We start from the raw sequence: 13,042 nt of genomic DNA on the forward strand, positions 1-13,042 counted from the left end.
GCTTGAGGCTTATAGGCAGGAGATAACCGTATAAGACAGATATGACTGCTAACACCCTCCCTCATATCTTGGATGTCGTGGAAGGACAAAAGAGATGGAATGGATTTGAGGGTGGCAAGAAGAGTACCACTGCCAATGAAATCTATTGATAGAGAATGCCAACCAAGGAGTATGACCCCCCTCTCCAAATCAAAGTCCAATCAAACAGGAGGCCAGAATGGGCCAATGGGAGGGGAGAGGCCTTGAATGAATCACTCTAGTGATGTCCAATCGTTGGGAATGGGCAAACCAAGAACCCCCTCTCAACCATGGACATTGATGCAGAAGGAGGAGGATCAGCTTGATGTTGATCTAGCGGTGGGGAGAACCATTGTGAAATGATAAAGCCGAAAGTAACCTGATGATGAAGGTTGACAAAGACAACATTCAGTTGGATGAGCTAGATGTAGAATCAGTCATTTGGGCACTTAAAACATGCCCGTATTCAATCTTGGGAGAGGAGGGCTCATGCTTGACCAAGTGGCATATGCAAGCTCAAATCTCAACCATGGTAGATGGTTTCAATGTCAGCCAAGAATCACTAGGATACAATTCACCATTCAATGTATCTAATGGATGAAGAAGGAAGATCGAGGGCTCCCTACTTGGTAGGGTAGAGGGCGAATTAGCCACCTAGGCAGTTGGGATGTGCTTGCACTCAATCTTGAGAGAAGGATCCGTGCTGCCAAGTGTCATAGGTGTACCCAAAAACTTGACCTCAAGAGATGGCTCTTGTGCTAATCAAGAATGCGAAGGCACAACCACCAAGGTAGTAGTCCACCTAACTTGACAATAAACAAAATAATGGAGTAGTAAATGATGTCAAATGATGAAAACACCTGAGTTGGAAGGAAAAAAAAAACGGCTGCTATGTTAAGTGAAATGCTACCCAAGACCAGATCTCAAAAGAGAAGACATTATCCTTGCCTCTGTGCTGATCAAGAATATGGAGGAAATAGTCATGAAGTAAGTAAATAAGCATGTAGTGGAAGGCGAATAAAAAGATGCTAAAGTAAGACTTAGCCTATGGTAGTCTAAACTGGCTTAAAGATCTAGCAAGTTTGCATACAAAAATATGAGCCTAACGTATTCTAAAGAATGATGACCTGACCAGCCTAATAATCCTGAGAGTGACCAAGTAACCCTAAGAATCTAGCCTAATGATGGACAATGACTGAATTGGTCAGATAGGCCATGGCACTGACTTGGGGGAGATCCAGAATCCACTGCACCATTTGCTAGCCATTGATGAGCACGGTTAGTTGGGGGTGGAGAAACTACCCTACCTTCTTGGGAAGGCTCCATCTCAACCTCCATGGAGTGGCACTACCATTGTTGAAGGGGTTTGAGGTTGGTTTTGGGATGGGTAGTGGATTTAGCTTTGGTGTGGGTAGAATACCCTTAGCTATGGATTGTTTTAGTTTGGGTGTGGGTCTAAGACTTTTCACCTTTGAGCAACAATGTTATCTATGTGGTTGGGATTCGAGCAAAATGTACAATACCTATTCCTTTTAGGCAAGTAATGCCAGAAAGATCCTTTGTTTTGTTTGGGTTTTAGTTGTGATGAAGACTTTGGACTTTTGATTGTATCTTGAGTAGATTGTCCTCCCTCAATTGAGCGGTGATCAGTCCCGTTAGCTGAGTGCTCCAACTCAAGAGCGCCTTGTGAAGGAATATGAAAAGGAGAAGAGTTGGACTTTGGTGAATGATCCCTAGAAGAAAAAGAAGTGGAAAATGATGATGGAGCATTGTCCTTTGCATCGAGACCATAATGCTTCAACAAGGTTTCCAATGAAGGAGTGGCATGGGAAAATACCAAAGGATCCCAAGATGCAGTAGTCCAAGCCATTGTGAGTCAGTGTGTGATGTATAGTGTAGTCAAGAACAAACCCTACAATCCATGATAGCCTTGATAGTCTTTAGAAGTGCATGGCTCTAATATCATGTGGAGATATGCTGGGATTTGCAAAAGAAACATAGTGTATGACCCGATTGGAACACAATGGACAAAGACACTAACACAAAAAGTAAAACTAAAGAAGGAAGATAAACTAAAGAGCAGTGAATAATGAATAACTGAATGAATGAATGTATGTGCACAATGCTCTAGGGTAGAGCAGTCCAATAGCCAATGGTTCTTATGGGAGCGGCTGAGGAAGATGTCAGAGTGTCATCCACTGGAGACGGGACCTAGAGTGCAATAACCACTCGTTGGAGTAGAGGCTGATGAAGAAAAGTGCTGAAAATGCAAAATTGACCTGCAGTAGATGAAAACACAGGTCAAACTGATGCCAAAAGCTAAAAAATGCAGCAGCTGCAGTAGATATGATGCTGTGGCACTCAGGGCAGCCTCTGATCAGCAGTCTCTCAGAGTAAACTAGCAGCTGGGCGCTAATGAACAGGGTCTGGAAACAACCACAGCAGTGAGACCTGATGATGGCAAGCAATAGGCTGCAACAGTGACCAGCAACTAGGGTGGCAGCTGAAGGATGGAAACAAAGATGAAGAAGTCCTCCAGAGGTGGCGACAGCAGATTGGCCTGCTTGGACAGCAAATGCAGCAGTCTGGAGGTAGATGACAGCTGCTAGAGTGTGTCGAATAGGTGCTGAAGCAGTCATACAGGCTGAAGAAGGTGATGGTGAATAATGGCAGCAGCTCAAGTCTCATTGAGTGGTATAAGGAGGGATGCAAGTAACCTGATACATTCTCTGTTAATAGGAACGGAACCAACCAAAAGTGTGTGGGTTTGCTTCTGGGACACAGAAACACACTCAGTGCATTTGAATTTTGGGGCTGTTCAATGAGCTAATGAAGGTTTAATGTGTGTAATGCACCTTTTTCAGCTTAACAACCCTCCCATTCCTTGTCTAGGTCCTAGGGCCTGCATTTTCTCTTTCACAGCGACTGATTCAGATTTTAGTCCAGCCCTCCCCGTTTTGCACATGTTTATATGTACACAAACCTTTGTTTACACGATGTGCAGTATTGTCTGAATTCTATGTCTTGTGCAAGTATTCAATAAACATTCAGATTGTATACACAATGAATATTTAGACTACATTAAATGTAGGCTACTCCAAGATCAACCTGGGAGGCAGTTTATGGATGTATTCATGCAAAAGTTGTATGGTGGTTAGTGTTTCTGTGCTTCATCATGATTAAGAATTGGTTTTCCTTGCAGAGATATTTGCAACAGCATGAAGAAGTGGAGCTGTCAGCATTAGGGACTGGTATGCATGATTTGATACATTACTTTGTTGTGCACAATGTAGATTCAAGTGTCACTATTTGGATGTTGTTGCATAAACTGTCTTGCATAGTCCACATTGGTTTACAGATTATGTGTAATATGTGAGTAGATTCTTAGCATGTGGTAATGTTCTTTTGGTTAGCCAATATTGCACAAACCTTGCTTCACTTTTTTTCTGAAAGATCCTTTTCCCAACTGGTCTTGATATTGAATGAAGATTTGAGGACATGAGTAGCTCCTTCTTTTTGTGAACTTCGGTTGTGTGTTTGTATTGCCAAAAGTGGATTTTAGTTTATGTATTTGTCTTGATAGAGGCAGAAAAAAGGCAACCCTTTAGTTCTTGTTTTCATAGACAATCTCTCTTCTCCTGCCCTGCTTGGTCTTTCTTTCTTCTTCTTTGTCCCTCCTTTTCCCTTTTTCTTCTTCATTATCCATTTTTTCCTGTCCGTCACCTGAATTTTTCCTGTTTGCTGGCCTTCCCGGCACGAAAAGGTCTCTATCATGCCTTGGTGCCTGCCTCTTGTCCCTGCTCTCCCATCCTGAATCCTACTCCATTACCCCACATCAGGTCTGATTTTTCTTTTCGAAGGTTGGCTTCTACTCAGTTAAAGTATCCCTGAGGGACTTGTTGAAAGCTGCTCTGAAGTGTGCAGATCAAAACTGTCTTCACCTTCATTAAGGATCTATTGTTTCAACTAGAAAGTTTATTTGGCAAATTGACCTAAAATATCATACTTTTTTTTTGGTGCTGTTTTTTTGCTGAAGTTGATCTTTTGTTTTGTTTTGTGAGTCGGGTGTGCACCTTCATGTCATATTCACTGTTTTTTTGCTGAAGTTGATCTCTCTTATTACCAAGTTTTCTGCTGGTTCTCACCCATCCTGAAAACTGCAAAGGACATCCTGGAGGATAGTTTGACAGACACTGTGGTTTAAGTGTTGCGTATTCAGATTCCTTGTGCACGGATTTGTAGGGGGTGGATAATAGCATGTCCTGTTTATGGACCTGAAAGTATGTTTCTGGCATTGCTAACGCTAGCCCAACTTGAGTGAGAGGTGATATGGTCTATTGGATGTATCAGTATGATGGCTTTGATGTAGCAGTTGACTCTTTGGTGAAACAGGTTGCTTTCCTTCATTGTATCATCCTTATTATTATTATTGAAATTGCATGTCGAGATTGCTTAAAATCCTTAGAAGCCCATGATGACAGTGCAAGGGAGGGTGAACAGCGTGAAGGAGAATGAAAGCAATGAGAATGGCGGAATGATGAATGACCCAGGCTGTGAATTCCAGGTGATCAAAATACTGACTGATTGAATCAAGTATGTACAATGTAGGCTGCCTACAAATCATGATTTAGGAAACTGGCTGATTGCACACATGGAAAAATGTCCCTGGACATGGCACATTAGGCAAGTTTTATTGGTACTGATGGTTGCACAGAGAAGAAAGGCTGCAAAACAAAACACAGCTAGGAATGCTATCATTAGAGGTTGGAATTTCTAGATTTGATGTCAAACCCGCAAGACACAGGCTGAACATTGACAACAGGGGCGGGGGAGGACTGCCTGATGCTGGAAAAGCTGTTGCTATTGTAGGACTGCAGAAACACAGCCAGCTGCTACTGAAACACAGGGTTTGTGGATGGCTAGACACCAGCTGCAGGGAGTCAGTACAACATGTTAATCATGCTGGGAGGGTTGTCAGTCATGTCAGGAATGTTGCTTTGATAAGGGCAGATCTGAAAACTGCTGCAAAGGCAGCTTCCTGCAGTCACCAGTGGTTGCTGGAGATGATGAAACCGCTGGTGCTGCAGCAGTAGCAAATATGATCAATCGTGGAGTCTTCTGTCACAGCAAACACAGGATTGGACTGCAATGCTACCACGAACAACTAGCTAACACCTTCCATGAAAGCTTCAATTGTGAGGATGAACTTTGTTCTCTGGTACCAGGATGGGAACATAAATGGCCAGGGTGAACATTGTGAAGGAGAATGAAGCCAATGAAAATGGTAGAATGGTGAACGACTTAGGCTGTGAATCCCAGGTGCTTAGTTTTTGAATGATTGAATGAAGTATGTATAATGTTCTTATAAATAGGCATGATCTAGAAGGACATGAATATGGTCAACCCGGGTCCTGAAATGTGGTCAACCTGAAATGGTTGTGGCTGTGTACATGGAAAAATTCATGTAGACATTATATTACAATGCGAAATGTGTGTCTAGATTTGGAGCTGGACACTGACACTTGACAGCCCAATAGGTCCACTCTAGGGTGGGATGGGATGCTCCTAGTAGATGTGAACATGGAGGTCACGTGCAAGCAAGTGATGAATATGGTGTGACTTTTCCTTATACTTGTGTGTGGAGGCTGACGCCAGCTGCCTTAGGGTAGCTTTTCATAGTTTTAAAGATCTTTGCACATGCCCAGTGGGAGACGCATGGCTGCATATGATAGCAGCCATGTTCACAGTTGTGAACAAAGGCCCGTGGCAGTGAGTTTGTATGTGCCAAAAGGCATTAGCCATGTTTGAAAGGTAGCCAGATACATGGGTAGATGTCTTGGTAGAGCTGTCTGGTTAGCACCATAGGCCATTAGCCTTGGGTGGTGGATGCCATATGGGCAACTAGTGGGGATGGTGCCATGTGGGCAGCCTGGGGTTGATGCCAAACAGTGGTGCCATATGAGTAGTTTGAGAGCTATGTCCAACTGCAATGCCACAAGGACAGGTGTAGAGCAATAGATGCATGAGCAATGACCTAGCCAATACTTGTGGGAGTCAAGAGGGTGGCCCTTCATTTGACCTTACAAAATCCCTGACGGTGGAGAGAAAAATCACACACACACACACACACACGCACACACACACACACACACACACATGCACACATACTAGAATGTTCACTTGAACACCTTCAAACCTGCACACTCATGAGCAACATTTTTGAGGGATCTTCATCTCATTGTTTGAAAGGTGAATCATCCCTTGTGGCAGTGCCTCAAGTGCAGCTCAAAAAGATGACGTGACAAGCTCTTAGAGCTACAAACCTTCCATTTTCTGCTTGTCCTCATGGCTATAAGAACACTCTCTGTTTAGTTCCATCACATGACCCTTTCAAAGGGAAAAGAAGGAATGTGATTTGATGAGTATCAACGCCTAGTTGGAAAAATGAGCAGCATTTCAATGACTCTCAACATATTGAACAAATATAAATTATGTTGCAAGGGAAGATGTACTCATGTTTGCATCTAAAGTTAATACTTGGACCAAATTTTGATGATTAAAAAAAAAAAAGCTCAATCGGTCATAGACTATATCAAGATTCTTGATTCCAAGAATTGCCCCACATCTTGGAAAGTCTTTCCAAAGAGCTTGCAGCATAGCTTGCAACTTGTGACTTGATACTCACCAAAGTGTTTGTCTCCTTGTTCTTTTCCCTGGTTACATGCTTGAGCCTTGAAGTGGATCGCTTCATATTGTTTCCTCATTTTTTGGGTCTTATAATACCACTCTTTGAGAGAATCTCTCTCGACTTGCCATGACCAAACCAAAGTCCAAACTTTTCTTGAGACCCGAGAACAAATAAAAAATACTCAACTTCATTGTTGTTGATATTGTTATTAAGACCATATTATAGTTAAATATAATCCACCGTGGTGGATTGTAGGTCACTACTCCACGCACTAAGGAGCAATCACATGTCTACTCATACTCTCAATGACCACTCTCTGGGTACTTTGTCAAATAGTTTCTCTATTTCTCATAACTTGGAGGTCTAGTCATGGAGCCTACCAAGGTGATATAGTACTCCCTGTCCACTTGGCCTACTTGACTCCCTATCCTTCATTACCTGACTCCCTGTCTACTCTCCTTAGTCACCTTAGTCTCTCCTTAGTCATGACTCTGTGGCTGGAATGTCTAGAGCCTCTAGTGTGGAGAAATCCTTGTTCACTTTATCTCATGTCCAAAAAGAAGATCTTGCATGATACTTGTATTGTGATCCGGCTTCCTTCATAGCATCTATCTTTGCTTTGGCGGCATGCATCCTTTCAGCTACCCGCTTGCATCCTCAAATCCTTTTGTCCTCTCTCTAAACTATTGCCTCTAGTTGCACAACCCCCTCCCCCCTTGTTACGGACCTTCATGGCGCTTCAAGTCATAACTTGTTATGAGGCACAAAAAGGCACAGCAGAGTGGTACACAAGATATATCAATAAGAAATCTTTGTATTCATGATATCGAAAGATACAACATTCGAGGCACATCTCAGGACTACACCCTCGTGACGCCGCACATGTGAGGGTTCACCGTTGAGTATAGGGAATCACATGTAGAGTGAAAACCAAGCAGAGCTCAAAGTCACTACTACTCCCTATATAGGTGTTTCTGGTTCCAATGCCATGGTATGGCTACAAAGCCCATATCCTTACACTCACCCCCGCTTAATGGATTGTTATCCTCAGCAATCTAAGGGTGGTTTCTTGACTCATATTCGGGGTCTTAACACAACTTATGCTATCAAGTTGGTCAATGTCTGCCAGTCTAGGACTTGACTCCTTAGCAGGGTCTTAACTCAACCTTTTCTATCAAGTTGGTTAGTATCTGCCGCACTACGACTTGGGGGTCTTAACATAGCTTATTCTATCAAAAGCTGGCCAGGGTCTACCCATCTAGACTTAGTTCTTTTTATTCTTTTGCATTCCAATCCACCCTCGACTCAATTACATTTGAGGAGTGGAGGCTTTATAGTCCTAACTTGATGTGGCTTGGCATTTATGGCTTTGCATGCCAAGCTTTGTTAGCACGATCCCAAGTTTTTGTGCTGTTGGGGTCAAGGCGTGGTGGTGCGGTTGTACCATGTTGTGCCACGCCTTAAGGGAGGCAGTCCATTTCATTGCTCCTCCCATCACCCCTTCCTTTCTTCGTGCCATCACCTTGGGACTCGACTTGGGTCTCTTGTTTCGTTTGCCAAGACGCTTTGCCCTCATCGCCAAGTCAAGAACTTGGGCTATTTTCCTTGGTCTCCTTTCCGGATCTTTCTTTCTTGCCTTGAACTTAGACAAACCAATTGGTTTAACTTGCCTTCTCGCATGGAAGGTGCGGTCTTGGTGCATGGCACCTCTTTGGCTCTTCTTAGTCTTGTTTAGAGTTGAAGTTCTTGGAGAGGAATGGACTAAGTTGTTACACTAAGACTAGATTTTGGCTTGTAGAAGTAGAGGTATCTTTGAAGTCCTTGGGGTGGCGCCCATAAGTGTGGTACTTGGTATGTCACGGATCCATAGGATCGGGATGACAACTCCTTGTAATGCTTGCGGCTTGAATGCCGAGAGATCTCAATCTTTACCACCATTGAGTATGGTCCCAATGGGTTCCATAGTTCAAAGACATTCATCTTAAGAGTGATTTGGAGAGTTCTCCAAGACTTGGCTAGCAAGGTTCCCTTCCATGGCACTAAGTTACCTGGATTGGACCATATTGCGAGCAGTCCCTTATGCTCTGCCTTCTTTGAGGCTTTGTCCTTTGACTCATGCTGTCCAAGCCCATAAGGGTTTGCCTCTTGGGGTTCAAGGGCGTAGCCAATAACTCCATTGCTGAAGTGTACTTGGTTCCTACTTTGATCCGAGTTGGCTGGGATGGGCTGTGGCCTTGGATCAAAAGCTTGGTTTGCTTCGTTGTCCTTAGCCACACGTTTAGCTTGGTGGCTTTTGGAGGCATCTTCATTCTCATCTCTCATCTTGGCTCTAGCGGCCTGCATCTATTTCTTGGTGTTTAGTTTTGCCTTCTTTTGCTTCTCATTCTCATTCTCCTCTCTCTTTCTCTTTTCTTCGTCTTTTCGGCCTACTTTGCCTCTTCTCTTCTTCTTTTGGCTTTCTAGCTCTCCATACTTTTTTTTCTAATTTGGTTCTTCCACCTCTTTCTACTTGCTCAATCTTTTTCCTAACTTTTTTCTTCTTGTTTTTTTCTACTTGTTTCCACACATCTTGTTCTAGCTTTTTTTCCTCTTCTAGCTTCTTCCTAGCTAACTCTACTTGTTCTTCTATCTCTTTTATTTTCTTTTCTTGTTTCATCTTTTCCTTGATCTTCTCTATGGCTCCATCTAATAAGTCTTTTTCTTCTTCTTTCCTATCATCTTCTTCTATCTCATCCCATATTTGTGCGATTCTCTCCTTCAACTCCTTTCCTAGCCTATTATCATCAAACTTTGAGGGTTTGGTTGGTTGTTGGGGTTGGGGTTGTTTTTGGGTCCACCGTGGCTTCCAGAACATCTTCAGTTCCAGAGTCAGAAAAAGCTTCATGATTATGTTGGACATAATCGCCAAGCAGAGTGTTGGCAAACTCCAGCAAATGCTCCTAGTCAACATCCTGAGAATCCACAGAATGAGAGGCAACCTGAGCATAAGAACGTTCCTGATGATCCATTGTCTCTTCCGAAGTATGCTTGGTGCGTTTGCCCGCAGGCTGGAAGTCAGGACCAGGAGGCATCTCCTTTGTGCAAGGAACCATATTCTCTGGATCCTCTGTATCAGAATCCGAACCAAGGGCTGCCACCGTTTGGTTGATAAAAGCCATATCCAGACCAGCCATGTTGTATCACCCATATCCTCCTGCATCAGCACGTGTCTGCCAATCCTAGTGGTGTACTCCAGGAATCTTGGTGGCTTCTTGGCAACCACAGTGGCCGGCCAAAGCCACTCTCCCGGATCCCACTCCAGCTCATCAAGTGGCCTTCCTTCCCAGTTCCAGAGGCGCCACTCCCTGAGCTCCTGCCAAAAGACCAAAGGGTCCAACTGCCATGTCTTCCCTTGAAGGCCAATCACCTGGATCCTCTTCCATGAAAGGACAGCTATCCCCTCATCTTGCTGCCCTCTGTTAAGAGCCAGACACCCCCCCTCCTGCACTATGAAAAAGGTCCCAGGTGGAGTGCCACCCACTCTTCCTGCCACCTATAGGGGGATGCTTGCTGGTGAAAACCTAGCAGCCCATACCTCCCCGGGCTCTATCGGCTCTCGTATCGGGGTAGCAAGCCACTCCTGAGGCATCGCTGCGTCTATCTCCCTTCTCCTCAGCTCTACTCCTCGCTAGCAGCCTGATACTTGCTGTAGCACCTCCTCGTCCGCCATCCTGTACACCTCCCGCCATGCCTTGATGGTACGAGCCGGCCAGCCTCCCAACCAGTCCATTGGATGTGGGGGCGCTTGCCAATTTGTGCCCCTTCTCGGTCCCTGACCTGGGGGCTCCAAATCATCGGTTGATGGTCTATCCCACGCCTCACTCTTTCCAGCATCAACTTGTCATCCTCTATGTAGAGCGCTGTATCATCTGCATACTTTGAGTCTAACAACTCGGTCTCCTCGCTTATTCGAAGTTGGAGGCCACGTAACCCGCTCACACATGACCTGAGGAAGCGAGACATCGTCTCTGCAAAGAGAAGGAACAGGTACGAGGCCAAGGGGCAGCCGTGTTGGACCGATCTCTCCAGTCGAAACTCCCCCCCCCCGCCTACCTCCCATGAGAACCCTGCTGGTGGCCGATCTGTAAAGTGCGGAGACCCCGCAAATCCAAGCCTGCGGGAAACCCAACCTCACCATGGTGCCCTCTAGGAAATCCGAGTCCACCCTGTTATAGGCTTTCTCCAAATCCAAGAGTAGTATGGCCAGTCTCTGCCCACTGTGTTGGGCCCACCTGTCGCCTCAAAGAAGGTGAATACGTTGTCCAGGATGCTCCTATCCTGGACAAAGACTGTTTGTGTGTCATGGATGATGTCTAGAAGTACGGGGCGTAGTCGCCTGCCAATCATCTTTGCCAACGCCTTATAGGCCACTGGCAATGAGGTAATCGGTCTCCACTGGGAAAGCTCCAACCGGTCTCCCCCTATGGGGGGAAGACTGATAAGGCTTGCCGAAAAACTCCTTGGCATCTGTCCTGAAGTGAAAATCTCCTGAAAGGCCATCAGTAGGGGATCCTTCACTACTTTCCAGAAGGTAGTGAAGAAAGCCTTAGAGAGGCCATCCTCTCTTGGGCATTTCTGCCCGTCCTGTGTATGGAAAGCCTCCTCTAGTTCCTTCTCTGTGAAGGGGACTAGGAGAGAGCGTCCCATCTCCTCTGTGACGAGGGACAGGATGTTATCCCAGACCTACTGTCTACATCGTTATCCTCTAGCTGAGGCTATCTCCTGCAGGAAGAGGCGACTGTAGTAGTCGGTGGCAATCTCCATCACCTCGTCTGGGCTAGAACGGGTCCTTCCATACTGATCTTGGAGGCTGCGTATCTGCTCTCTTGAGGTGCGAGGCTGGTGCACCTGGAAAAACTCCCTGCACATCGTGTCCCCCTTCTGTGCCTAGAAAGCTGCTGAGGTGCAGAAAGAGAACTTTTAGTGCCTGTCCTCTAGGCCAGCAATGGCTGCTCACGCGCGCACCTCCTGTGCGTGGAGAGTGGGATCCCTTGGTGCCTCTTGTAATAATCTCTGCGTGGCTGCAAAGTCCCGCCGGAGTGCTCTCTCCTCCTCCCAGCTCTGCTACTTGGCCTGTACGGCTGCCTCTTGCAGATTCTGCTCGATTCAGCTAGGACCTCTGCAACCTCCTCTGCGATCTGGTCCCTCCTCCCCCACTCTTTGGTCCAAATTTTCTCTATCTGTCTCATCACCTCCTCCCTCCTATAGATCGAGTCAGCGATCCGAAAAGATCCTGCATCTAGGGCAGATGTTGGGGGATCTAGTGTTAGGAGAACCGGGCAATGATCGGACAACATGGTGCCCGCCAATTGCTCAATCTGGCCTCACCGAGAGCCTCCCCACTCTCCCACATAAAACCTGTCCAACCGCTCCAGCAGGACTCCACCTAGCCGCCTGTATCCCCAAGAGAAGTCCAGCGACCTCTCCCTCCTGTGGAAGGTAGGGTCTCTCCAGGCATCACGTGTTCCTACTGCCAGTAGAAAGACCTTCCATGCCTCCTGCTCCTCCCCGGCTATGCCCTGGTAGTTTCTCCCTTTGCCTTGCTGGTCCTCCAAAGCCTCCAAGTTGTTGAAGTCTTCTCCAACAATCCAGGAGTCCACCTCTCGGAGTCCTTCTGCGATCTCCACCCAGAACTTGCTATGTGCCCTAACCTTCGTAGGGGCATAGATATTAAGGACTCCAAAGCACGAGTCCCCAATATCCAGTCTGATCCATAGCACCCTTCTTGCCACTATCGTCCCGTGGTCTCGTACACAAGTGGTAAGACTTAGACCAATAGAGGTGCATACGCCTCCACTCCTGCCATGGGCACCTATGGCGTGCTCCCAGTAAGTGTGCGAGCTGCCTGGGAGTACATTTCCTACCCGTTGGGCCTGGGTGGGGGTGAGCTTGTGCTCCTGTATAAGTAAAATATAGAAGTAAGATGTCGATCTATTCGGCAAGGGCAGGCTGCAACTCCTGCCGAACAATCAATTTTCTGGAACCACATGCTCCACTGTAGTGGAGGCTATTCACATTCCAAGATGCAAGGTGTAACACTCATGGGGAAACCTATGACTAACCGAACTGGTATTTGTTTGGTGTGGAGGCTGCTGATGAAGAGGAGAAGCTATGAGGCATGCAAGTACGCTTTGCCGCCGGTCTGGACGGCGAACTTCAATCCCCCATGGTGGCCCTCGGCCGGAACATAGGGGCTATAGATGTTCCAGGTGGTACTATCAATGCATCTATCAGCCATGTTGAGAGTTGGGACTCTGTGCACTGGTAGAAACGGGCCGTCTGTGCTAGGGGCCACTC

The 13,042-nt window shown here is 46.0% G+C and overlaps 1 protein-coding gene across 10 annotated transcripts in view; it reads left to right on the forward strand.

Annotated features, from left to right (window-relative positions):
• LOC148040555 (uncharacterized protein At2g34160-like) overlaps window positions 1-13,042 on the forward strand; it is a 186,519-nt gene that overhangs the window by 42,881 nt on the left and 130,596 nt on the right. For all 10 annotated transcript variants that reach the window (XR_015694980.1, XM_087700798.1, XM_087700836.1 and 7 more), the window contains exon 2: window positions 3,221-3,269. Coding sequence is in view for 9 of the 10 variants with exons in the window: in XM_087700798.1 (XP_087556924.1) it covers window positions 3,221-3,269 (49 nt within the window). In the remaining variant the exon portion in view is untranslated. The remainder of the gene's footprint in view (window positions 1-3,220; window positions 3,270-13,042) is intronic.

Source organism: Lygodium microphyllum, chromosome 2, assembly GCF_053477565.2.
Source record: "Lygodium microphyllum isolate KBCC chromosome 2, Lygodium_microphyllum_v1.1.10, whole genome shotgun sequence".
NCBI lineage: Eukaryota > Viridiplantae > Streptophyta > Polypodiopsida > Schizaeales > Lygodiaceae > Lygodium > Lygodium microphyllum.